We start from the raw sequence: 27738 nt of genomic DNA, 5'->3' as shown, positions 1-27738 counted from the left end.
TGTTCATGTGAATGTTCGATCATCACCCTTTCATAGCATTTGGTGTGAACTCCCATCATATTCTAAGAGAAGGCCCATAGACAGCAACTTCACTGTCTTAACAAACATGTGTTTTGAGCATGTACCACATCACTAACCCGGATTCATCAAGCTGCAGAACCTGTTGAGACAACTGAACAGGCCTACACTTGTATTCATCACAGGGTAGTTTTTGAAATAAATCCTCAAAGTACCTTAATGAATCATTCTTCAAATTCCTTTGCGCATCGTAGGCAATTATTTTGAAGAACAAATTTGTATGTTTTGATCTTTCTAGCCCTTTTGTTAAGGGGAACATCCTGGGGCTCATTAAGCAAGCCACTGTCACTCATAGCTCCTTGCCCTGGGGACTAAGTCAGCCCTGTGGCTTCTCTGCTCCGCCTTTCCCCACAGCTACACCTTTAGCATCAAATGATAGATTACGAGGATGACTATCTTTGCTTGCTGTGTTGTATTGGATGAAGCATGGGTTTCCACTCACAAACATTTTGTTGTTTTTGGTAAACAAGCAAAGGAGATCCAAACCACCATCTTTCAGAAATCAGCTGCCAGATTTATTAATCTACCTGGAAAATGTGGAATAAAAACAGAACTTGAAATAAACTCTTTAAGGTACAGTTTCAAAAGGCCTAATCAATTCCATAAAACAATTTGTATCGCTTTTTCTGGGAATTCATTCAATGGAGGGTGAATAGTTTATTTATGTTCAGTGAATCACTACCTTATACAATATATATTTAAAATATTAGACATTTGAATCAATGTTAGGCTCCTACCCTCCACCAAATGACCCAACACCATTCACCAAATATACATCTGTTCCTGACAAGAAACACTCTACTCTGATATTGACAAAATCAAAAGTTATCACAGAACTTTCCACTAAAGTGGGCCACCCATTGGGGCTCTATTTTAATGAAAAAGTATAGCGATGTGAATCAGCATTTGTTTGTGCTCCCTATTCTCTTCGCTGTCTAACCTAGGGGTTTTTATATTTTCTTACTTCAGGGAACTCCTTTCCATATTCAAATGACTACCAAGAACCTCATGTGCCACAAAGATTCCTAGCCATGTTCTTGGGGGTGCATTATATACACAGCAGACCCCATTGTCACTCTGTGAAATGGAGAGTGCAACTGAGAACCTTGTGGTTGTGTACCTCAAAGACTGGGGGGGAAACCCCCCAATGATCATATAAAAGTCCTTCTGAAGGAAAGCTTGTCACCTATTACAGATTTTCTCATTAACAATCCCATGGCAGGCTTCTTCTAAGCAGCCCTAGAGTTCCCTGGAACACAGTTTGAAGGCCACTGGCATACACCAACTGCACTTGTCTTTTGTTCACTTACTAGCCAATTCGAATACCAGCACCATTTATAACCACAGGAATCAGATGAAGGGTTTTGCATTGGGCTTAGTGGAGGGGTAGAATGCCCTGGATTTATACACATGCACCTAATAGGTTTGTTTTCTGCTTCTAGGTGTATTAGAATGCATACCCAGTGTGCTTTTTCCAACAGCTGTGGTTTGTAGTAGCCAACATTTGTTAGTTTGAAATGAATTGCATAATAAATCATTTATAGCTTTACTGGTTTCCTGACTGACACTGAGTGCAAAGTAAATCACCACCTCAAGGCATCTTTGATATCATGTCATTTACAATGAAACATTATCTCTCTGGCTAATGATTATGGACGAGTCCCTTCCCCCTTCATCCAGAGTTGTTAGTACTGAGGAACAAATGCCAGGGGGTGGGGTGGGGGGGGTAGTGATGAGGAGTCACTTTTTAAAATAACCACTGGACAGCTCAAACCTCATTTTTTCCCCCTTTTCAAACGAGGAAACTTAAAAGTTTCAGAAAAGGTGTTCATAAATATTTATAACATTTTTCTCTCTTTTAATTTTATATGTAGAATAAGGTGTGTGTCTAGTTTTCAACATTACCCTTTTCAAAATTAAAAAAATAAAAACCATTAAAAATCAAAAAAGACCCCTGTAAATCGTCTTCCAACCATATCTGATCACATTTACATTTAGTGTCTAAAACAAAGTTGATTGATAGCATCAGTGCCAGCACTACAACATCACAGCAACTTCATTGTATTCTTTGACGGTTCATGTAAGTCTCTGCTCCACTGAGAGTTATAAAAGATTCCACAGAGCTCCTCTTAGCAAGCTGAAGCTTACTGTTCATTTCTCAATGCGCGGAAAAGCTGCTTATAGCACAGCTGTGGCATAAGCTATTTTGTTTCTAAGCAATAAATGGTTCAAGTCATCTATTTTGTCCTGAAATGCTACCTGTAGTTACAGCATTGCTTATAAATGGGCATAGTAAATTCAGCAAAGAGAATATTACAGAAAAAAAGACAGCAGCAGAAGCATTAGCATTATCTAAGTATGTATATATGTTATCAACATAACACAGCAGTAAAAGGCTTAAATGCATATTAATGGGTACCATGTCTAAAAATTACTAAAGTACCTATTTAGTGTATTGGATATTTTGCTCAAGGAGTGCTTGCTGTGGTCTAAACAGCATGAGATATGTGACCTAGTACAGTTAATTCCTATTGATTAAATAACTTATTTATGTATCAAAGTAAATGGAGGGACACTATTAAGTCTTCTCTTCTGTGATCACAATCCTGTATTTAATGTTGAGATGAAATCCATAATGGTCCAGCACATGTAATTACTACACTCAGATAGATCTTGAAAGGTCTAAAAAGATCAGATGTGCTGTACTTGCATAGCAAGATGGCACCAGATACAAGAAACTAAGCTATAACTCTGCAATTTGCAGTTTTAAGTCATGAATTGTGCTCTTCAGTCAACAGTGAACGCCTTCCTTAACAAGCCATTAAAAAATACAAGGCAGCATAAAGATGTGCAGAAACCCAAAAGTGAGGGCAAAATAATAATTCAAAAAGCTACTTAAAAAACACTCAAGAAAGGCTCAGAGGTGGTAGCTTCTACTGAATCCTGCAACATGAGTAATTGTTTGTCCTTCTAAAACAAGGAATATAGTGTGCCAAAAGAGGGAAAAGTGACCATGACAGGTAATTCTCCCAATAGTGTAGAAATGGTTATTCATCATATCTAGAATTAACTGTACTACGGATACCCAGAGAACATGTACAATATTTTTAAGCCAATATGAAACAAAAACAGACATGATACAGCTTCATTGTACTTAAAACCTGTAGGTTTCCTTCCCAATCTTAAGGAAAAAAGCAAAAAAACCAAAACCAGACCCACCCTTCTCCTCCTGTTACATAGAATAAATCATTAAATCCCAGTCTTCCCCATTCAGATAAAGTGCACTGTCCATGGCAGACCATAGGAGTAATGCAACAGAAGAAGCCCCTTTATAGTACTATTTCATTCTCTTTTTAATTTTTTTTTTTTTTACAAAACCAACTGAAGGGGATTCAGCTTTCCTCCTGGTCTCATGAAAGAGGAAACACTTGGGAGATTGGGGGGAGGGGTGGCATTTTCAGTGTCACTGCAGTTAATACACATAGCCTTCGTTATAAGGGTGGGTATTACAGCAGCCCCCCTCTTGCATGTAGACCATGCTCTCATCAAAATGGGACAGAGGCACCGTGTCCTCTTCATTGATATGACGCTCCATGTCAGTCTTCAGCAAGGGGCGCTGGTTGTCTGGAAAGGCCATGGAGAAGAGCGCTTCTGGATCACAAACAAACTTGTAGACGTATCTCTCTCCGGCGACCTTAGCGGAGGTGGGAAACAAAGACAGTTTGAAAGAGGCAGAAACAAAATTTACCCAGCTACAAGTGGGTCCTCCCACCCCACCCCCCAAAACAGAATGACTTGTGGAGACGGTATGGGGGTTGGGGGGAGAACAGCTGCAGAAAGCCTTTATGAGTTTTAAAGTGGTTGTGCAAGAAAGAAATGAGTAAGCAATGCCAACTGATTTTACTATTGAAACATTTCATTGTAGCATTTTATTTTTAATTTTGCCAACTTGTCCAAATTGAAACACACACACACCATTCAATCTATTCAATAGCTATACTGCCTGCTAGCCTGTGAGGATCTGGTGGGCATCCGCAGTGCTTATGCAGCACCTTTTGCTTTGTCACCCTCCTCACTCCCTCCCTGCCTCAGGCCCTGCCACATTAACCAGTTTGGTGTAGTGGTTAAGAGCTGCAGGACTCTAATCTGGAGAACCGGGTTTGATTCCCCACTCCTCCGCCTGAAGCCCCAGCTGGATGTCCTTGGGTCAGTCACAGCTTCTTGGAGTTCTCTCAGCCCCACTCACCTCACAGGGTGATTATCGTGAGGATAATAACAACATACTTTGTAAACTGCTCTGAGTGGGCATTAAGTTGTCCTGGAGAGCAGTATATAAATTGAATGTGAGTCTGGCTACTCTGGGGCAGAAACTCTTTTGGGGGGAGGTTTTCCCCTAGCCCTCTGCACAAACAATTTGCCACATATTTCTATAATGAAGAAAGGGATCAAGATTTCCTGAAGAGGAAGTTAAAGCCAGCTTGCTGTCTCTCAGTCTTTAGGAACTGGATCACATGTCATAGGCAGTGGCTAAATTCTCTGGAGGAAAGATAGAGGAAGAAAGAGAGTTGCTGTCTGTTTTTCTTTCTCCCGATTGTTTTCTGAGTGGGGCACTAATCTATCCAGAAGAGTGGAATATAAGCACAGTTATTATTATTTAATGGAGAACTGATAACTTTATTAGAGGTTCAGAGGGGCATAAACAACCAACTGAGAAATATTGCTAGAGACTATTCTGAGACCCACCAGTTTATCCTGAATATTCTTCACAGAGCCTGCCTTACATATAGCTAAAAGCTTTGTTCTATGTTCATTATTTCAAACATATTTAAGTTTGAACTGGCTTTAATATAGAGAAAGCTTAATAAAGAATACGCCAAATGAGAGTTCCTTTGGTGGACTTGTCTATTAGGAGTGTTTAAGTATACGCATAAAGGTTCACACAAACTCAGTCCAGGTGTGAATTTTCATGGTTTCCACATATGTGAGGATCAAACTATGTGCAAGCCCATGGATTCTGAACTAATAGGAAAAAATCTAAATCATAAACAGATAAAAATCTCAACATTCAGAGCACTTGCTTCTATTGGTAACACACCAGTTGGAGCAGTGTAGATGACAACAGCTTGCTTGTACAGAAAGTTTATAGATTAACATACAATATTCCAGTGAAATATCATGCCCCCCTAACTGCTCACCTTTTGCATGATGCCCTTCTCATAGTAATAGCGAAGTGAACGGCTAAGTTTATCATAGTTCATAGCTGGCCTGTTTTTCTGAATCCCCCACCGACGTGCCACCTGTCACAGACAGAGATAAGTGTTGATTTGTTAAAAGCATTTAACAAGCAGGCCTTATCAGCTGCTATATTTTTAACAGGAAAAGGAAGCCTGGAGGTCAAACACATAAAAACCACAGGCTTTTCTAATCCAGATTTTTTTATGCTGAAACAATAATTTTATCGCAGTTTTACTAATCCCTCTAACTTCAGCACAGGGTTCCCACTTTGCTTTTTATAGAAACCCCTACAATTCCCCCCCCTCCATGTGAACAAGAATGCAAGTAAAATTTAAAATGACATACATACAAGATTTTTTTTCCAGCCTGTATTTGCTACTAATCATTAATAATGAGAAGGGAGGACAGAGAACACACCAAAAGAAGGTGAAACTAGAGTCCAGAAAAAAGGGGGGTGGGGGCGGGGGTGGGGGGAGTGTTGAAAGCGGAAGCTTTGAGAAGAAGAACAAGGCAACATCTCTGCAAAGAGGAAGCTGTTTACAGGCAAAGGAAGAAACAAGAAAATAGCAGAGATGTCAAATTTCAAAACTGGTTGGGGTGAGTTCAAAAATGAACTCCAGAATTCCTGAGCCAATTAGAAGCCAAGTCCAAATGTACTGAGATCCAGATAATAATTAGCTCAATGTCAGCCAGCCCTGTCACCAACACTTCCAGAAGAAGCTGCCCTTTCCTTTTAATATTTATACTCACTAGGGAGTAATAACCAAGGAAGACTACTGCCAGGGGCTCTGATCTGCAAGGGCACACTGCTGCAGCAGCACTCCAGGCTCCAGCACCCCTACAAAATGTCGTTTCTTGGGGCTCCCATTACATTTCCCAGAAGGCCTAACTTCTGTAATGCTGCAGTAATGTTCTCAGGCATAAAGAGGCCATCCTCACCTCCTTTTGTCACTGCCATCCCGAAGTAAGTTTTGGAGAAAACGAAGAGGTTGGCAGGAGGGAGTTTCAATAGGGCACTTGGACCCCATTTTGTTCCCAATTAGAGGCCTGAATTCTGGAAGGGCTGGAAAGAAACTTTTCTTTCTGGGCCTTTGGGGAAACCATGTTAGCAGAGCATGTCCCAAATCAAGATGTGAAACAAGCTTGTCCATCGCGTGGAACTACAGGCAGACATAAGGAAAAGGAGATGAGGAGGCATGTGCAAATTAGGGGAACAGAAGAAATATGGGCCCAATCCACATACGGCGAAAGCTGGGTGTCAGCCTCAGAAGTGTATACACATAAAAACCACACAAAGGACTGCTTATGTTAGGCTCCAAACTGCCTGTGATGTCGGGGACCCTTGACTGGATCCAGTGGCCTACAACTTAACCTCAGAAAGAAGTTGGGAGTTATACATGGAGACTGTAGTGTGTATGTGTGTGCGGGGGGAGGGGGGGGTCTCTTTTCCATTAAACCATAAAAACAATCCCTGTAGATTGATTTTAGCATCAGAAAAGCCTAGAGCACAATATGAGTACCTTCCTTTTCCCCACAGGAGGTAAGAGGAGTATGGGGCTCAGGGAACAGGTGTTTTGATCAGAGAAAATGGCACAGGGGAGGGGGAAGGGTTAATCACCTCTCTCCCCCCCCCCCGCCCCTTGGTCCCAATCATATTAAGGGCCTCCTGCAGCCAAAACAGACATAAAGGGATCTGCATAGTTTGATCTTAAATCAAGAGATTACCCATACAAATGCACAAGGAATTCCTCTTCAGTGATCTTTTCATTTTTTGAGGGGAAGGGGGAAATATGCACATCATGTCAATCATGTGTTCAGTTCACTCTGTTCTCATTATTCATCCTTTATGTGGTATGCACAGGCACATGCGATCCTACGGCCTGTCCAAGCCCCTGAAGGAGGACATTTTCTACGAGCTCAAATATCTCAACTAGGCCATAGTCAAGAGCAGAGAAGAGTCTTAAAAAAATACGCTCCTGAAATCCCACTGTCTATTATGGAAAACAATTGCTTTTATAGATAAAAATATGCAAAGAAAATATACTACTTTTCTAAAACAATGAAATACTCTTATGAAATAGGTATAGACAGATACTTTCACTTATTGCAAACGGCCAGACTCACCTCTTCTGGTTCAATGAGCTTGAATTCCATGCCTCGGCCAGTCCAAGCAATGAAGTGAGAGTTTGATGGATCATCAAGAAGTGCTACCAAAAACTGCCACAGCTGGAGGGAGCCCCGCCGCTGATATGTTGGGCCTTCACGGAACATTCCTGGTTCCTGCTTAATATCTCCTATATGAAATAAAACATGACTTAAAGGGGAAGAGTTTGGTACAAGTAGGCACCTGTATGAAAAAAAATGTGACCTTCCATCCTACCAAAAATTACTCTTCAGGAAATAGCTAAATTTAGACTGCAGTCTTCACTGCACTCTCACTTGTTTGTCCCAATCCTGTGATCTATGCAAAACTTATTTGCAACCATTATGCAAGACCTAATTCCAAAACAACATGACCAACCCACCCCCAATTTAAAAAAAAACTTGGATATTTGAAAGGCTCCATTTGTATACAATGCTTTGCACAATCCTTCATTTGGAAATGTAATGTATTCTTAGATATCTGCAAAACTATATTGACTGAAATGCCTTTTGCATGCAAATTCTTCTAAGAGAAATCTGACAGAGTATTTGGCTAGGATTTAAGCAGCATGAGCTTTATACATGGGTATGCAAATCCTGTGGCTAGATGAGTTCCTCTCTGGCATCTTGGTACTGCATACAAGATGGGCTCACCTTTAAAGTGTGCATTAGCAATTCTTCTAAAAAGCACTATATCAATAGCAAGGCAAAATATACCCGTCTAAAAATTTATGACTTTGTTCTCATCAAAGCCAACAAAATACATATGTTTAACCCAAGACAGTTAAGATAATATCACTGAGCAGTTTGCAGAACCATCAGTTGAAGAGCTCAGGAATGAAATTATATTTTTCTTCTGTTTATAATGACTACAATTCTTGATTTTCTAGCAAAAATGAATCATACTTCACTTTCTACTTCAACTAAAAAACAGAGGATCACAGCTGAAATTCCTATACTATACCGAACAAACTTTGCATTGAATCTGATCTTCATCTCCAAAACAAACATTAAAGAGATACATTAAAACACCACCCACATGCCCAGCAATAATCATTCTAAGCCAAAAAGACAATACGGCCATTTTGATTTAACTCTTTTCCTTTTTCAATTAGATTCCTACTGTTTGTGACACATAATATGTAAACAGAGACAAGCATCATTGAAAGCCAGATTCCTAAACTGAGAACAGATCATCTGTGTTTAATTTATCAGGCCAACCTTTCACTACACCCCTTGTTGATGCCGTCAAGCCTTAAAAAGAAATACAAAACTAGTCTTCGGGAGAATTTGCATAGCTTTGTCTGAGCAGTCATTAGTGTCTTAAACTCTGACGGAAAAACCTCAAGATTTTAAATGCAGTAAGGTAGTCAGAGGAACTTGGCTATCTAATTCCCTCTTTGCACTTGAGATGGAATGAAGACCACCCGTTTCCAAAGACAATAATTTGTTTAACTCTTACTATCTGTTAATTTTGATTTCATTCTTTAGCCAAAAATTGGTTACCAAAGCAGCTTACAGCCATTTACAACTGACACAGGTAAAAATTAAAATACAATTTTTAAGAGTGCTGGGGGTAAATTTCAGTGAGATAGAGCCCAAGCATGATGGAAGGACAGGTTAGGTAACTTGGTCAGTTGCTCTTCCTGTTTATTTATAAAGCTTTTATTAGCTGTTTAAAAACTCAACTATTAGCAGAAACAATTTTTTACTTCATGAACATAACAGGAAAGGCCAGAGCATGCTAAAAGGAAAATCTGCCAGAGAAACGAAAGAAAATAAAACTAGGACTCCAGGGTCAGGCACTCCAGGAATAAAAGGAAGCCAGGATGAGATGCTAAATAAAACCACAGTTAGCATATGTTCAACTCCCAGAGCACCAGGGTGACTTTCAGAAAAGACGTCTTTATATGAACGTGGCAATGCTACAATTGTTGGAGTTAGCAAAATCAAATGGTGGATAGGAGGAGGAAAAAAAAACTGAAAATCATACCTAAATGTTCTACTAGATTGCTTGAGCCGACTGACTCAGCATTCAGAAACAAGCACGCCTATTTCAAATTAATGCTTCAGGCTACATACGTCTCAAGCCTCCCAAGCTATGAGTGAACATTATTTTCTATGCTTTGGGTTTGTTAATGTACAGACAGGAATGATGGACTTCATCTGTATGATTCAGATCTTATGACAGAAAAACCTCTGCAATTAGATTACTTTGCAACAAAAAGGAAAGGCAAATCCGGACCCTTTAATACCTGGGATAGTCAGCTTCAGTCATTTATGGAGCACTAGAATCCCCTTGATCTACCAGTATGTCTTAAGTTTACAATGCAAAAGTGAGTGTTCAGGACCTCTTGATAATCAAGGGCCATCTAATCCATTACGTGATTCTGAGAATACACTCTTGCCTAAAACATAGGAAGTGCCATTCTGGATTAGATTGCCAGCAGGCAACAAGGGACACACCAGAAATGGAGCTATGGCTGCTATCTCCCTTTTGACTACTCCCATAGGACACCCCAGAAAATACAGGGGGGGGGGGAACAGCAGACATACCCTCAAGACCATGCTTCACTTAGCCACAACTCATGCATTCAGAAGGGATTGCATTGAAAAAATGTGATGAAAAATCAGCACAAATTCCTTTCCTCTACCATGAAGAAAGCCTCCAGGGCTAGCCAGCCCCTCTATATCAACACCCAATTGTGCCAGACTTGGTTTGCTTGATTTATCCCCTCAAAGGAGAAGAGACAACCATGCTGTTCTTTTTCATAGGCTCAGATCAGCTGAGGAAAGATACTAGCACTCTTCACAGCATAGCACTGAGACACCCAAATATCAGCACACAAAGTTCAATATCAAAAAAGTGATAAAATTTTTAGCCAAAAAGCAGAATACAAATATAATAAATAATAGTACAAAGATGGATGCAAAATAAGAAGAGGGTTTAACCATTATCAATAGCACTTAAGATGTCACTTTTGGAATACACAGGATTTAATATCATGTGTGATGTCATAATCAATATAAAATGAAGACTCCACACACATGCTTTATTTGCATCACAAGCCTAGCTGTGTGAAAAGATAGATGGGCATATCGAAGAATTAAACAATCTTGAGTTTATAAATACTGGGCCTTTTTCTAGTGCAGCTTTCCCCTTTTCTTTGGTTGGGTAAAATGAGCAAAGCACCCTGTAGTTGGATGGCTAAGAAGGGTGAAGGTCCTATCCTTGAGAGGTTTACACAAATGAAGATCTCCTGCCTCCTCCCACACAGCAGACCAGACACCGCCCTGATCCTCACATTTTGCAAAGAGTTTAAAAGGAAGTAAGGAAATGGTACAGCCTTCTCTTGCCGTTAGCTCCCATCCAGGGAGAGCTTTCTTAACTTTCCCTAGTTGGAAGGAGAAAAAAGTCAGCGAACGAGCAGATACAGCTAAGCCTGATGCATACAACATTATGCACATCTGTCTTTTCAACTGCAAAGCTGAAAGAACCCGCTCAAGTCCTTTTTTTACTTTATATCTGTCTTTAGCCTTTGGCAGCATTAGTTATTGTCCTGTAAAGTATTCATAGCGCCATACTTGCATGGCAGTTGCACCAAATTATCCTCTTAACCGATTAGGTGTTGATTTTTCAAACCACCCATTCCCAATTTAGAGAGTACTACAATTAATGTCCCATGGAATACTAGTGGCTGCAAAGTAGCATTAGTGTCATTATCTGTTCTTCTTACAGAACACATAATGGATTCATAACTAATAATGAGAAGTATATGATGTTTTAGAAGAAATCTGACACTAGTCAGTCATCTTCAAACTCCCCCCCTTTTTTAGAAAGTAGCTGATATTATATATTCAACTCTGTAGACATCAGCTTCATTAAACAAAGTAATACAGTATTTAATAAAGCACAGCCTTTTCCAAACACACAGAAACCTCCGAATAGCTCTATTGCACTCATATTCCATAATTCATCTCTTTGTGGAGAAAGGAAAGACAAGAGTTTGCATTAGTCAGCCAGAGTAGCTGCTTTCTGTTCTGCTTCGTTAATTACAGGATCAGCTTTCAATAAATCTCTAATAACAATCTGTATGTGATCATCGGTGCAATGGAAATCCTCCTATTACTTCTCAGAACAGGGAGAACGGCAGTGCTTTATCTCATCTCTGGGTACTGAATCTCATGCTAACAAAATCAGAATGACATTCTGCTGAAAAGCAAGCTTTGGTTTCAGGAGGCAAAGGTGAGTCTTTGGTTAGGGATTCTGCAAATGGTCTATTAAATGGGCTTGAGTCAGAATGCTGCTAACCTTATTTTTTAAAAAAAAAATGTAAAAAAAAATCTTTTTCCTTTCTAACTTCGCATGTAAAGCAAAAACACACACACGTGGATAACATACCATCAAACTTCTCCGGAACAACGCAGGTGTCATCATAAAACTGCCTTGGTCCCTTTTCATACATACAGCCTGTAATGTTAAGAGAGAGAGATTTATTTGACCATATGCTTTGGGAGAAGAGGGACTAGCTATTTAAGGCAGACTGCCTTTTTCCATGTTAATATTAAGGCATGGCATATATTGAGCTGGTCACTTTCTTCTGGACAATGATATTAATGTAAAGTTCTGCAGCAGCACAAATGACGGTCTTTATTTCTGTAGGGGGGAGCAGATGGCTTCATATAGTTAAATAATTCTTTTATCATTAAATTTAATGGGCAGGACTGGTGGAATGGAGAATGGTGATTTATTGGCAGAAGTGAAATCCTAAATTCATTGACTGAACTTCCAAATAATTAACTTGTGATGCTTTGCCATTACTAGAAGACAGTTAAGAGGAGAAATTTGCAAGCAACGAGAGGGCCAGTATCCTGCAAACGTCCAAGGGCTTTAGAACTACAAAACAAGTTCATGTGCTTGTCCCACCAAGGAACATACCAGGAGGACAGAGGCAAAATCACTATGGAATGTGCATTTCCACTCACCATAACCTACCTAAAAAGCATAAATATCACTGCATTCCCTCCTTTCATGCTTCTGATTCAAAGCTCTGGAAAGACCATAGCCCTTTCCCCATCCTGCCGCTTAGCTTCAGGCACGTGTCATTTACTACAGCCTACTAATATGCTCTTGGGGCAAAAATCACAAGAAGATCCATGCATCTTTTTAATAACAGTAACATAAGCTTTTATCTTGGAAGTGACTCTTGTCACCAAGAATGTTTTCCCATAGCTTACATGTGTCTTTTCTTTAAACAGATTTATTTAAAAATATATTTACAGCTCGCTTTTGTCCCCATTGGGGTTCACTGTCTTACTGTTTTTGAAATGTACGTTTTAATATGTATTCTGATATGAGTACATAGCACACAAAGGGATATCCTTAGCAGAAGGCTCATCCTGGTGGTTGTGTCACACACATTCCTCCTTTTGCTTTTTTGAGAATGATCGTACTAGGCCATTAAAGTCAGGCAAAGGTGAAAGCATTACAACCTTGTGCTGAGTTCTCTCTCATGCACACTTTCACAGAGAATCTGCTTTGGCAGCTACTGATTCTACAGTAGACGTTTTACCAAGCCTTCCTGATGGGGAGGCACAAAATGTAAGGGATCGGATCCTAAGCAAGAATGAATGGAGATGCAGTAGATGAAGACAACTTCGTTGCCTCCCCCATCTCACTGCAGCCATCTGTGCTCCCCAAGATTGATCTCCGGAGGGTCAGGGCATTCCAGGAGCAATATGGGGGTGGGGGGTTTACAGTGGGAAGGGGAGATTGGTAAAATTCACCTATCTTTTCTCAGCAAACAGAAATGCTACTAACGGATCAGCACTTTAGGATCCACACCTGTTGTGTGTGTTCTTTATAGCCAAGATTTGGTTTACATACGCTGAAGAATGAAGTGGTAGGTTATTAAAGGTGTATAATGGACTGCACCACTTTGGATGCTCCTCTGCATAAAAGACTCCATGCCCACGGGCCTTCTAAAATATGGATCACCATGACCTTTTATCTGCATTCTGAAGTGGTGCAGCCCATTCTACCACCCACATTCTCCTGCATGTTGGAATCAGGACTTAGGGAAAAGCCAGAATTTTAAAACAGCGCCATTTTATCTTTGTATTGAGCCAAAACTAGCTTTAGCTTTTAGGCAGAGATGAAATAAAAAAAGAAACACACACACACTTAACTTCTGTCCTGTTTTGGTGAGCCAGGAAGCCTTCTTGCCTCATGTAAATGGAATGGCAGCTAGGCACTTCTGGAAAGAGAAGACCATGATAGTTAGAAGATGGTTTGGAACTGCACAGCCTAACAGTAAAGCAGGCTGAAGTAAACATAGTAGCAGACAAAGACCAAAGACACACAGGGACCACCTGACAGCACACAGAATAGCTGGGGCAAGGCAATAAAACAAGAAAACTGTATGTGACCTAAAGTAATTTCACCAATACAGACCACTGAAACAAAATCTTTGCTCCTGTAGGAGTTATGAACATTCAGAAGTGCAAATAAAGTAGCTAAAGATTGTTTAAATTGGTGAGCAGCACATTTGATATAATAATAATTCTGAAGCCCACTGATTAAAGACTTGAGAGACACAGTGCATATGTATGCAGGGCGCTGCCTATTTTAAAGGGAAAAAACTATCTGCAAATTGCAATAGAAATAAAACGATGTAGGAGAAATTCACAATACTAGGTCTTTCCACTGAACACTGTGAGAATACAAAGAAGCCACTCTAGGAAGAAGGACAAGATAAAAATGTAATTAATACATTGGAGGGGGAGAATGTACCCTTTACTCAAAGTGTTCCTTCTACAATGGGCGGTCAATGATCATGCTTTTGAACAAAAACTTGTATGTGTAATAACACTTCTCCAGCTATCTGAGCCCCTTGTGAGCAAGTCATGGAAATATACACAGTATGTATAGTATCGTAAATTATAGCCACATGTTAATTGTTTAAAATACTAATTAAACAATTACATGCTTTCAGAGCTATGTACATGGAAATATTTTAGTCTCTTAATTTCCATCCAAATTGCTAAAACAGACGATACAAGGCATTCCTTACTCTTGAGTAGAGATGGGCACGACCTGAATTACGATTTGAAAAAAAACCCCGATAATGGCGTTTGCGCCATCGGGACTGGGCTGATCGGTTCCGTCCATGGCAACCGATCCAGCGGTCGGGTGGGGCGCTTGCTCGGGTCTTGATCGGATCAATTGGTTTCTTTTCGGGATTGCAGACACTCTTGCGCCAGCCATCTATTCCCGGAGAAATGGAGCCCTGGGGAAATGGAGCCAGGGGAATGCCTGAGCTGTTTCCCCTCTTTCTGTCACCTTGGAAACGCGAATGGAAGGCCAGCTTTCCTTGATCAGCAGGGCTTTCTTCCAACCATGGAGCAGCCAGCAACGTGCCCGTCTCGTCACCATTTGGGAGAAGAGAGGGGAGGGCGGAGGAAGGGGTGTTCTTCTGTAGCCATGGGCACTCGAATCTCATCCCTGCAAAGCCTGAGAGGCAGCTCTTACGGTCAAACACAGCCCTCCTGCGTTGCAGACCCAGGCTTATTGTGAGTGAAAAGGTGGCTTCCTGAGAAAAATATAAGCAAAGTGATTGGGAGAGGAATGGGTTAAGAGAGAGAGAAGCAGAAGCTGTTTTGTGCTCCTCCTGAGTTAATTCAGTGCCGTTGAAAGAGTTAAGAAGAGATCTCTTCTCAGTGTTAACTCTTTCAAAAAGCCCTTGCTTTGAGAGCAGGTATCAAGCTGTTTTGTGCTCCTCTCCTAGTTCGTTCAGTGCTGAAAGAGTTAACTGAAAGGAGATCTCTCTCTCCTCCTGGCTTCTCAGCCCAGTGCCTGCTTTTTGCAAGAAGTTGGTATGTGATTTGATGTTTCATTTGTGTTTTTCCTATTTAAAAAACCATAGGATCCACGAGGATCTGTGTGGATCCTGGTTTTACTTTCTTCCTGTTTAAAATATGCTTTTGGAAGACTGGCTGCTTGCTTTTAAAATCGAGTGGGGAGGAATGGATTCTATCCCTGCTTTTTTTTAAAAGCTGGCTGAAACTTGTTGACAGGGTCTCTCTCTCTCTCTCTCTCTCTCTCTCTCTCTCTATTTGGAGAGGCAGGGATGGGTTAAAAACGTTTTCCCCCTCTGCTCTAAGTGCGTGCGTGTGTGTGTGTGAGAGAGAGAAAAAACGTTCCCTCCCTGAGGGGAGGTGGCTCGTCGCCGGGTTAAAAACTCCCCCCCCTGCTCTAAGTGCGTGCATGTTTGTGTGTGAGAAAACATCCCCTCCCTGAGGGGACGAGGCTCGTCGCTGGGTTAAAAACTCCCCCCCCCCATCTGCTCTAAGTGTGTATGTGGGGGAGCACCCCTCCAATCCCAGATCGGAAACGGGACTTGATCGGAGTGAATCGGAGATCTGGGGTCGTCACCAGCGTGGATCCACGAACAGCTTGATGGGTATTTTTTTTGGGATCGTGCCCATGTCTACTCTTGAGCCTCAGAGTTGTTAAAATAGAGTTCAATATGTCACCACAATGAGTTCATTAATAAAAACCTGGAGAATCTCAACACAAAAATTTAAAAGGACTAAAAGGACTGTAGGAGGAGCAAACAGCATCTTCAAGGTTGTGTACAAGTCTTGTTTTCAAAATGCAATCCTGAATTTTACTGTTCACTGGATAGTGATGATGAGTATCAAGGACTTGGGAGAAGAAAATGAGATTTTACATGAATTTATCAAGAAAGAAAAGGCACAGACAGCAGTAAGAGTTCATCTATTTGTAACCTCATTCCAAAAACCATTTATTATTCTTTTTCACTATCAAGTATAGCTAACACCTTGGATCTATATTATTACAGGGCTTTAAAAGTAATATTTTTTTTAAAAAATCACAGGACTTTGGGCAGAACTAGACATGATGCTCAGCACTGGGCTACTGCCAAAACCTAGAGCCAAACATCAGGTTTTTCTTCTCACTGCTCATAATGTTTAAGTAGATCTACCAGTGTTGTGACATTACCACATTGTGTGTTTTCCCCACCACAACTCTAGTTTATTGACTTCTGCCAATAGTAGCAGAGGTAAATTTGTTTGAATATTATGGGGAGGAGGAGGAAGAGAACTTGTTGAGATATCTAATCTGTACAAAATTAACTGGATCTGCACAAAATTAACTGGATTTTCAAATAAGTAAGCAAGACAAGAAAAAAGAAAGAATGAGAATAGATAATGTTAAGAACACTATTTCACTCTGACATAATTGCTTATGTTCATGCTATAAGTCACATATATGCATGCAGATCTAGCCATTAAAGTATTGAGGAAACAGTCTAGAATGTAAAAATAATGGTCAAACTAAAACTAGTCAGTGATTAGAATTAAATATATTAAGGTAAATACCTGCTTCCATTAGAAGCAAAATCTGTTAGCTTACAACATGTGCACTTGACATTAATTAATGTTTATATTTTTAATCATTCCAGAATGGAGCACTATATTATCTGACAAAAAGCATTTTCTTACAACTGAAGAGTTTCTCTCTCTTTCTCTAACCACAGACTATACCCACCCTCTTTTCCTCTCTCACCCTTGCTACTGCATAGTAATCTCTTCATTTCTTAGTACAAGCTTCCTTCTCTGCCATAATTCTGTACTCCCATTTATTTAGTACATTTTTCCTGTCCTTCCTCCAAAAAGCTCAGGACTAGGGATGGGCGCGAAACAGGGGAAAAAATGAAACAAGAGTTTTGCGTTTCATCGCGTTCCACTAATCACAAAACATGAACTTCCATGAAATTGACCCATTTTGCAATATGATTCGTTAGTTTCATGATTCGTCAGGACCCAGGGCACTTCAATGGCCAGGGCACTTCAACGCCCCCTTCATACTTGGAGATGCCAAACTCACAGGGAGACCTCAGCAGTCTCTCCTCCAGCCATCCTCCAAGTAGCTCTCTTCAGGCTCTCTTTGCTGACTTTTCCCTCCCGTCCTCCTGCTTTCTGCCGCTGCTGGAAGAAAAGTCAAGTGGAGCAGATCGGCTTGGGTTTTCCTCTCTTCAGGTTCTCTTTGATGACTTTTCCTTCCCATCCTCCCACCCTCCTCCCACCCCCCGCCTCCAAAATCTTGAAGGAAAAACCAAGCAGAGCGGATCTGCTCAGGATCTGCTCCGGAGAGCCTGGAGGTGGGGGGTGGGAAGGCATGTCAGAGCAGCAGGAGGACGGGAGGTAGAGAATTAGGGAAGGGTTCCTGAAGCTGGCAAGCAGCAAGCAGTGGCAGAAGGAGCTGCTGTTCTTAAAAATGGAGAAGTGAAACAGAGAGGGGAAGGAGTCTCCGACTACAGTTCCCAGGTAAACTTGCGCAGACCTGTATTGCTAAGCTTTCAGGTTGGCAAGGAGAGCTGCGTATCAAGGTTATGTGGGCTAACATTGGGGTTTCCACGGCAACTAAGGTCTGCAGACATTCCAGGCGTATGTTGCCTAGGTAATCAATGAATTGGTGCCAGCCTGCCTGGCATCACGAGGCATTCACAAATTGAACGAATCAGCCCAAAAAGTCGTGGATTTCATGAAAAACGTGGCCCCACGAAATGCATTTTAGCAATACATGAATCGGCCCGATTTGTCACGAAATTTGATTTGTATTTTGATTTGTGCCCATGTCTACTCAAGACAGTGTACACTGGCCTCCCCTGCTCCATTTTAAGTTCATAACAACCCTGTGAAATAGGTGGACCTAAGAGAACATGACTGGCCCAAAGTTACCTAGCAAACTTCATGAAAGAGTGGTGACTCAAATTCAGGCCTTCGACATCCTAGTCCAGTACTTTACCTACTATACCTAACTGGTGTTCTCTGTGCCCACACAAAGCTCTCTTTTTTGCCTCTGTAGCTCTACTGTTCATTCTGCTCCCCCATGTGTTATGCACCTCTTTCACCACAGCTTGTCCCGTATCTTCATTCTCAGTTATCTCTTTTTTCTCCAGTGTGTCTTTTAATGTTTCCTCTCTTTCTGCTCTTCTTTGTTGAGCTTTGTACTAACAGCACACAAGGTTTTCACTCACCCAGCAGTTCATGCACAGAGGAAGCCTGCAAGGTGGACCTTGCAGTAGTATAGATGCCTGCAGAGAAGAAAAACTGGCACCAATTCCATCCCACTGAATCCAAAGTAAGATGCAGCTCATTAATTACCCCATTCCCACCCCAGTGTGGGAACAACAACAACAACAACAACTGTGCTTATTATATACCACTCATCTAGAGAGATTAGTACTCCACCCAGAGCGGTGAACAAAATCACTGTTCTTATTATTCCCAAAGTACAACTGGGGAGCTGGGGCTGAGGGGAATGGCTTACCCAAGGCCACCTGCTGAGCTCATGGCAGTAATGGAAATTGACCCAACAGAGTGCTGACTTGCAGCCCAACCAATTAACCACTATGATGTGCTTGGGAAAGCTCTGGATAGTCGAAGTGTAAAAGCATATATATAAATATATGCCTTTATGTATTGTCGAAGGCTTTCACGGCCGGAGAACGATGGTTGTTGTGGGTTTTCCAGGCTGTATTGCCGTGGTCTTGCCCAGACCACGGCAATACAGCCCGGAAAACCCACAACAACCATATGCCTTTATCTTCAAAATTCAGCAATTCAAGAGGGGAAAATATTTTTCTTAGAAAGGAGGGACAAGGTCACCAAAAAAAATGAGAGATTGCCTATGTCATTTCACCAATGATCTGTAAAAAGTCGAAGAGAGGAGACACAACCAGTCCAGGGGTCTCCCTCTTATTTATTCCTAGCCTGTTTTATGTGTTTGCTATAACAGCTGTGAAGAACCACATCTCACCAATACACTCTCACCTTGAACCAACCTCTGGAGACTCCTGTATTACTATGTTAATTGCAATTCACATCCCAAACTTTTTTTTTAAAAAAAACCCTTGTATTCAGTAGCCACATTAACTACAACTTAACTATATGATTAAACAGTCCACAGAGGACTGAAAGAAAAATACGGCTGAGCAGACTTTGTTCTTTGCTCAGTAACTAAAGTGCTATTGGTTAATTTATGACTATCAGAATGGGTCAAACTCTAATCAAATTGTAGAAACATTTCCAAAGTGATTATTCAATCAAATGACTAACATGGTTAATTAGGAGCCATAAACATTGCTCTGAAGTTCATCAAAGTAATGACTTGCCCAGAAAAATTACTGCCAATTAAATTGCCTGCTGCTTTCATTTCTACCTTATCTAATAAAAAGGCCAACCAATGAAATTTAACATTGCAGGTTTAAATTGTGCTAAATGCTTGACTAAGGCCCAGAAGTATTTTAACTAGCTGACTGAGGTTACATCTTGAAGCAGTAGAAAAACATCACCAACTATATATTTTCCTCTAATTTCAAGCTGTCCCTTAAAAACTAAACACCATATAGCCAAGCTTGGGTACAAATTGATCTAATAAAGAGAGGAATGAGTCAGAAGCCTTTACTGAGCACAGAGCCCCATGCCAGTGACTGGCACACCATTTACCCATCTCGCCACATCCACTCTTTTCTGGCAGACTGAGGGTGCTGCCACCACCCAAGTATTAATAGGCTAATTTCAAGGCAGAGAAGGCCCTTGGAAAACTCCTTCCTTTGTGTCATAACTGAGCTGTAACCAGTCACAATTGGTCACAAGCAAATAAAAACAAGGGAGCCAAAATGTCATTTTAAATATACTGGGGACAAAGGATTGCAGGTAATCAAGACACTTTTACATTCAAAAAGAGGATTGTACAAGGGAAATTGGGGGAAAGGACAACATGGAGGTGAAGCACAAGTAAGCAACATAAGTCTTTCAAGATGTCCCATATATTCTAGATTTATACTAGTTCCACAGTCCTGGCAACCACAAACGCCATGGGTGGGCACACCTCATAAGAAATACAAAGAACCTCCTGTGTGGCCCCCAAAAGGAGATGAACCAGAACTTCTTTTGTCCTGTTACCTAGGTTGGGCACAGAGCCCACCTCTTTGAGAAAATTAGGTTTGAGGCTTGACTGAGTTTAGCTAACAAATTCCTGGTCATGACTAATTCCCGATCAGTTCTAGCACCTTTTCCTACCAGGGATATACTCTGGTGGTGAAGCAAGCAAGCACACATGCCACCTTGGTACAGCCATTTGAGAGGACAGGTTAGAGAACAGGCAGGAGTTGCCCATGTAATGTAAGATTTTGTTGCCTATCTCAGTGGCTCTACCTGCTTGGAGGAACTTACTAATGCTTCTCTGGCTGCTGCTATTAGGGAGCCCAGTACATCCGAATTTTGAGGATAATGATAATGACGACAATGATCCTACTATTCTAGATGAGGGAAATTGGACCAAAAAGCAAGCAGAATATTCAGGGAGCAGAATTACAGACAACACCCATTCCTAAGATGTCTTTAGCGGAGCAGTTGTGGTATACAGCTATTGCTTTAACTGCAAATTGCAAAAGCTAGATGCAAAAATTACATAGAATGAAATATATGGCTCATGTTAGGCAGAGCTGAACCACAGCAGCCTTCCAGGCCATAAACTTTCAAGTTTAAGAAGCAATCTTGCATTTAGGGAGCATATAAAAATGAGAGATACAGCAAATCAGTTACAATCTTGCTTTTCACAAAGTAGACAGGACTGAACAGTAGCAAGACCTGATAAATAAACGACTTGGGGAGTAGGAACAGACTGAGCCTCTCTCTATAGCTATACTAAATGATCCTTACCTCCATATCATTAAAGTCAGTATAGTGTAAAGGTTGGACTAGGACTATGGAGGTACCAGTTCAGGTCCCTAATCTGCCATAAAACTTATGGGGTATCTCTTCGGCTTGTTGCCAGCCTGTTACCGTACTTCAGAGAGAGTGAGGATAGGAGAAAGGGACCCCCGTAAGCTGTCCTGGGCGTCTTAAGAGAAGAGAAGCATTAAAAAGTAATAAACAAACCAAGATGTAAGCACATGCTGGGTCATCACTGTGCAAAAGTCCAGTCCAAATAACATCCTATCTACAGGGGACAGAAAAATCAACTCCACAAAAAGATTGCCATCATGGTCGAATCTTCTTATTGTTTGTCCTCGGAGTTTTACAAGGAAGAAGCCACGTAAATTTTGTGGCAGTCTTTCCAAATAATGCTTCCAAGGAAGATGTTCTTGAAAATGTGGAATTCTGTTTCCCTTTCTCACTACACTGATAAACATTTCATATTAACATTACTTACTTAAGTAATGGTAATGATAAGAGGAGTTGTACTAAGGAACAATACAATTTAGGTTACTAACCTCCTTAGCATCAATATTATCAAAAAAATTAAAGGAAAACACTATAGGATTATTTTATCAATGAAGAAGTTTACTGACTCTAATTTGTATAACCTATTAACTGGAAAACTAGTTTGGCAACTGTCTGTACAGATAATTTGCCTACTGTATAAATGGCTGCAATTTTACTCAGTGTTCTTGCACAGTTTTCCTGCTTGCTCCATTTGCTCCAAAGATCTCAGCATGTGTACATCTCTCTCTCTCTTATAAGTAGGGGATGTCCCATTTATTTTAATAAAGAAACAGCATCTGTGTATAGAGAAATGTACACAAGCAAGGTACACTGAAATAAGAATAAAAGTACTTAAATGCAAAAGTATTATCATTCTTTCCATAGCAGGTCAAACACATATGTTTAAAGTTAATTTTGACTTTTGGTTCTCTATAAAATATCAATTACTTTTTATATGGAGGGATGACTCCAAAGGTTCCATTCTGCTGATGGCAAAGCCTTCCTCTGGTGCCTCTGGTGGAAGAAATGTGCTCCAACACTAGAAGCTCCCTGCTCCAAAGAAACTGAACTGTTTTGTAGGAGGGGACCTTTGGATTCTACCTAATGATTTTAGGAGTGTTCACAGTATTTCTTATACATCATCTCAGTAGTCTTGTGATACTGCTATTCTCATATTGCAAAATGGATGGCTGGGGAAGCTGAGGCAGGCGTATCTAAGTCTATCTAGTGAGTTTATAGCTAAGATTTGAAGCGGTGACCCCTGTTCGTGCAGTACATAGAATATGAGGCAGAGAGGATCACATTGGCAGACAGGCTCATATACATACATTAGATATGCACAGAGAAACCCATCGACATAATAGCTAACAACATTTGCTATTTTTAAAGGCAATTTACCTACATAAGTTGTTTGAGCCCTTCTTGCCTATATTCCAAATATTTGGGCAGGGACATCAATATGGGATTCAAGGATGATGCAAAAAAAAAAAAAAGAAAGAAAAGTCTCCATTAAATTAAATATTAAAATTAATTCAGAGCAACAGAGACAATGCATTACAACAGATGCCAATAAATACAAAAGCCAGGCTTCTTAGAAAGAGAACTTAATCCCTACCTCTCATCTGGCAACAACCTATAAATTGTAATCTAATTTGGCTAAAGCAATTCCAAAAGAAACCAAAACACATGCAAACGAAAAGCCACAGTACTCTTCCTTGAAACACACCAGATTGCTTTCTATAGCAAACTGCTGGTTTACTCTGGCAGCATCCTGACATCCGGTTTTCAGAACACACATTAGGCAACAACAGCCTCTCTTCAACAAAAGATTACTTTTGCGTTATGGTTGTCAGCAGAACCAAAACAGAAAAAGATGGTCACTTTTTTTAAAATGTAAAATCCTTTTTGATGGTGGCTATTTTTTGTACGTCACAGTTCCTATTATTTTTTAGACTGTTTTGCAGTTTAAACTTGCTCTTTATAAGGAAAATACAAAACAGTGTTTCTTCCTCCTCTCCCTCCCTTCCCAGGCTTTGGCTGCAAAGAACAACATCTGTGCTGCTTTCTTTAGTCTCTCCCTCCACCCCGTCCTCCGCCTGTAAAATTTAAGTTCTACAAACACTGCCTGGCTTGAAGTGACATATTTGAATGGAATTCAGACCAACCAGTTCCTGTTTATGTTTCTGATTGGAGAATGCAGCCTTCTCATTCACTATACATTAGAAACACGCCAAGGCCATAAAGGGTGTCAAGTTACATGCAGAGGAGGCCAGTTAACATTAATCATTACTTGGGCAAATGAGGCAGCTGATGGAACACTACACCCTTCAGCTCTGTATAAATGGACATTCCACTGTGCGTATGTGCACTTTTCCTCTCCCCCCTTCAGCGTCCATTTTTATGAATGAAACTCCAGGCTGCAGAGTCCATTCATGTAAAAGCTTTGCTTACTGGGTTTGGCCTCTAGGGATCAAGTCAGTCTTGGGCAAGGCTGACGTGATTGGTTTAAGGCAAGTTTCAGCCTTCCATTACTGATTTAAAATGCAGCCAGTGTCCATTTGACCTGCGTTAATGCACAAAGAGTAAATCCAGACTGTATTCTCAATTCTCAAATCAAATATTAGCCAGGGCCACTTACTGTAACTGTAGTAGATTCAGAGGATATTTATCCATTTCTTTAAAAAAAAAAAAAGGAGCAAGAGTTTTATAGCTCTTGCCTGTTAGAAATGATGTAGCACTCTCTACAGGAGAATAAGATTTTATAGGATTATAAATCTCAAAAAGAAAAACGTAACAATTTTGGTAATTAAAAAATCAAACAAACTTTGTGTGAAGATGGGCTCGTGTGTGTGTATGTTTTAAAAAGAAGCTAACTGCCTGAAAAAGCTGGCCAAGCCATTTCAAAACTCCCATGACTCGTTCTCTCATCATGACTACTACAGCCACCTAATTCTTATGGGTCATTGCAGCAATGAGCAGACCTGTGGTTTACACTGGGTGCCATAATGAGCTAGCTTACATCAAAATGCTTCCTGCACAGCCCCCCAGGCTACACCCTCAGGTACTACATCAGTGCATTATTGCTGAAATTTATGGCCACACATTTTCCTTGAGTTCCTTTCATTCAGTGTTCTGAGACTACAAGGTTATGGACCTCAAAGCCTGAGGCATGACTTTGTAAGCAGGTGCAGGCAGCTCCTATGCGAGTTCCAAGTTCCTCTGAGAGGCCATCTCCAACTCCATTTTGTGTTGATTTGGCCAAGTAATTTACAGCTGTGTGGGCTGAAAGCCAACTGCATGTCCTCAGTTTTGTTTTTCTTCTCTGGCTTTCCCCCTCATTAAACTTAAAGCAATTTGAAGGCACCTGTCAGCCCTTTCATTAGCCTTTCTTTCCAGACTAAGAATACTCTTTTAGGAATCATTCCCAATTGCTTTAAAGAAAATCAGGATTTTTAATTAATTTATTATGCTGATTTATGGCACAATTCCATGAACTACTGTTCTTTAGACAACAGCTTCCTCCAACCGTGTGTGTGTACGCGCGTGTGTGTGTGTACGCATGTGTACGCGTGTGTGTGTGTGCACAGCACAGGATTAAGCCTTGTGTGAAAGCGATTTCCAACAAGAGCACATTATGCCCAAGTTTCATAACAGTAAAGCTAAGAACCAGTATTCTTTGAGACAACCAAATGAAAAGTTGCCATTTAAGGACTGAACACAAAACATAATGAATCTTAAGAGGAGGACAAAACATACGCTTTTTTAAAAGTAGAAACCATAAACCAATCAGAAAACATAGCATCTGATTATAAGGTACTCTGAAGGCTTATGGAAATAAAATAGCAACATGAGGTCAAAACTGAAAGAAACCGTTAGTAGAGATATTGATATAGACTCATTTTCTTATGTGCTAAGACAGCTGCTGTCAATGCTATCTAAGACCAGCAGTTAGCATTTTTTGCCTCTCAGAAACAGCTGTAAGTAATAACCATGAATTGTGTTAAGTGGAATATGCTGCATACTTGACCTTATGACTCTTAACGGCAAGTAAAATGGTTCAATCCAACTGTGTGCTCTTCCTGTTGAACCACTAGCACAACAAGGGTTGTTTTAGTATTACTGGGCATTTATGAGACTATCTAGAGGGGTCCTCTTATACTTATGGGAATTTTAAACATTAGAATGAAGAAGAAACTGGAAATCTCAACATCAGCTACTAATGCTAAGAAATGGATTACAGCACTGCAGAGACAGTCTTATGAAAGATGCATAAGATATCTACAAGAATCTATACCAAGATCACCTCTTCCCTAAAATTAACATACCCGGTCAAAGAGGAGAGGGAAAGTAAGCTTGTTTAAGGTATATTTCTTCATTAAAAATTCTTTTACACACTGGAATAACGTTTCAAAGAAAAAGGAAGCACTTTTATTTAAGCTTTGCAACATGTGAAAAAGGAACAGCACAAGTAGTAACCAATACAACAAAGATCACAGCTGCCCCAAGGAGCCTATAAAAAGACAAATGTGAAGGCAGTCTATAACTAAATCTTTCAGCCTCTCTGAATTTGCAACCAAGAGAGAAAACTGAGTCATAACTTACTTGCTTATCTGAACACATAACCAGCTGGCAAGATAAGAAACTTTCACACAAGCTGGTATTTCAGCTACAATGGAAACATTTTGGAACCAGCGATGTTCCTAACAAAGGTTCTAAATGTTTTCTCCTTCCTAATCTCAACCACTCTGGTAAAACTGGGCATTATTGCAGATTTTGATGGGAGCCTGCAACATTCAACAATTTAGAGTACAGAAATAATATCTAAGACTGAGAGATGGGCCCCCATAATTTCTGATGTTTGAATTGCCTATCAAAAGAGCACCAGGCCGGTTAAGCAGACCTTAATTATACCATGGCAAAGATATACAATAAGTCCTTCTTATGGCCCGCCTTCGCTCAAAGTGTCAGACTTACCTTATTTGGGGTCTCTTTTCTTTGCATATTTGAAAGGGAATAACACACTGAAGACTGAATATAATGATTCCTGCCCACTAGGACTTGAGCCCAGTGCCATCTTAGAGATCAACAATATTTTTCAAAGATATAGGCTTTCAAAAGTCAAAGCTCCCTTCTTCAGATACTTCCACTAGGTGAGGACTTCCTCCAATAGAAGATTCCTCGCTTAGGAGAAAGGGAACTATTGGATCAAACCCTAAATGACTATTATTCCAAGACTGTAAACAGAAAGCATTTTAAGGTTTCAAGATAGTTAACCATAGTTAAATCAAACCACTGTAGTTAAATCAAACCAAGGTCATTCAAAGCTGGAGTTTTGATTTTAAAGATATTCTCACTAAATTACACAGACTTTTAATATACACAGTTTATCAAAAACCAAACAAAAGCTAAAAAAAAAGCAACTGTCCTCTGACATCTGATAGCAAGGATACTAGGTGTTTGGAAAGCTGGAGGGGGGCGTAACTGGGGTTCCTATTCCATTGGTGTTAGGCAGAGCATGATGGGGTAGAAATAAGATAAGAAATAAGGTAAGAAGAAGAGAAATGGGATACAGAAATGCTTTCCCTATTTTTGATTCTTTTCCAAACAGTGGAAATCTGGGTGACACTGATAAATAAACCATTGGGCCTGAAAGTTCTGCTGTTGAACACCAAGTCAGTAAACACCAAAACAAACAAACAAAAATCATCAATGGCTGGATTGTACAATGTGTTTCCTATTATAAATGGTTCTTTTGTGAAGGGTCTGCTCATTCTGGCTTTAAAAGCAGCAGCAAACTAGGGGTGAGCATAACAGAAAAAAACAAGCCAATATTACATACAGAAATCGCTGAACAAAATCTGGGAAACTAAATTGTAACGAAACCCTCTCTCCAAAAAGTTTGTGTGTTTTGTTTCGTACTTTCCAGCAACAGGCAGGCACCGGGCTTGCCTTGTAGGGCAATAGCTTGTTTTCCTGAACAGCACCAATCAGATCCCAAGGTGAGGGAGACTTTTGGAGGAAAGGGGGAATGAGACTAATGCACATGAGTGAAAAGATCAGCATACGTTTGCACATGTGCAGCCAACACGCGAGCAGTGGGCAGAAATTCATGAAAACAAAAATAAACAAACCAAGCAGTTCCAAGCCAGTACTGGCCAACTTGGAACAAACTAGTAATGGAACAGAATTATTCCAGAACACCTCACCCCCAAGAACTGAAACTTTCTTGGTGCACACCCCTACAACAAAGCCATCTCTTGATACAGCTCAGGGAACCACAACATGGTACCTGTGGTCTTGACTGCACCTGCTGAAACCTTTCCTGGCACCTGCCAAGTGTTTTTAAAAAGTGGCCAGAGCCAGGTGGGGCGTTTGCCCAGCAAAGCTTCTGATTTGCCAATGGAGATTTGATAGCCTGTGCAGATTTTTAAAAAGCAGTGCTTTGGCAGTAGCTGCCATCACACCACAAGGATCTTCCCTATG

At 40.5% G+C, this 27738-nt stretch overlaps 1 protein-coding gene across 1 annotated transcript in view; it reads right to left on the bottom strand.

The window, feature by feature from the left end:
- Nucleotides 1–571: 571 nt before the first annotated feature.
- Nucleotides 572–27738, bottom strand: part of ETV1 (ETS variant transcription factor 1) — an 84285-nt gene continuing 57118 nt past the window's right edge. The window contains exons 9-13 of the mRNA XM_054991983.1: nt 13646–13712; nt 11858–11928; nt 7438–7607; nt 5274–5375; nt 572–3772 (exon numbers count right to left, since the gene is read on the bottom strand). Of these exons, the coding sequence (XP_054847958.1) occupies nt 3551–3772; nt 5274–5375; nt 7438–7607; nt 11858–11928; nt 13646–13712 (632 nt within the window). The 3' untranslated portion in view covers nt 572–3550. The remainder of the gene's footprint in view (nt 3773–5273; nt 5376–7437; nt 7608–11857; nt 11929–13645; nt 13713–27738) is intronic.

The sequence above is a fragment of the Eublepharis macularius genome, chromosome 11 (assembly GCF_028583425.1).
Source record: "Eublepharis macularius isolate TG4126 chromosome 11, MPM_Emac_v1.0, whole genome shotgun sequence".
NCBI classification, from domain to species: domain Eukaryota; kingdom Metazoa; phylum Chordata; class Lepidosauria; order Squamata; family Eublepharidae; genus Eublepharis; species Eublepharis macularius.
The sequence above is the reverse complement of the archived record's forward strand: the minus strand, read 5'-3'. Positions and strand labels throughout refer to the sequence as shown.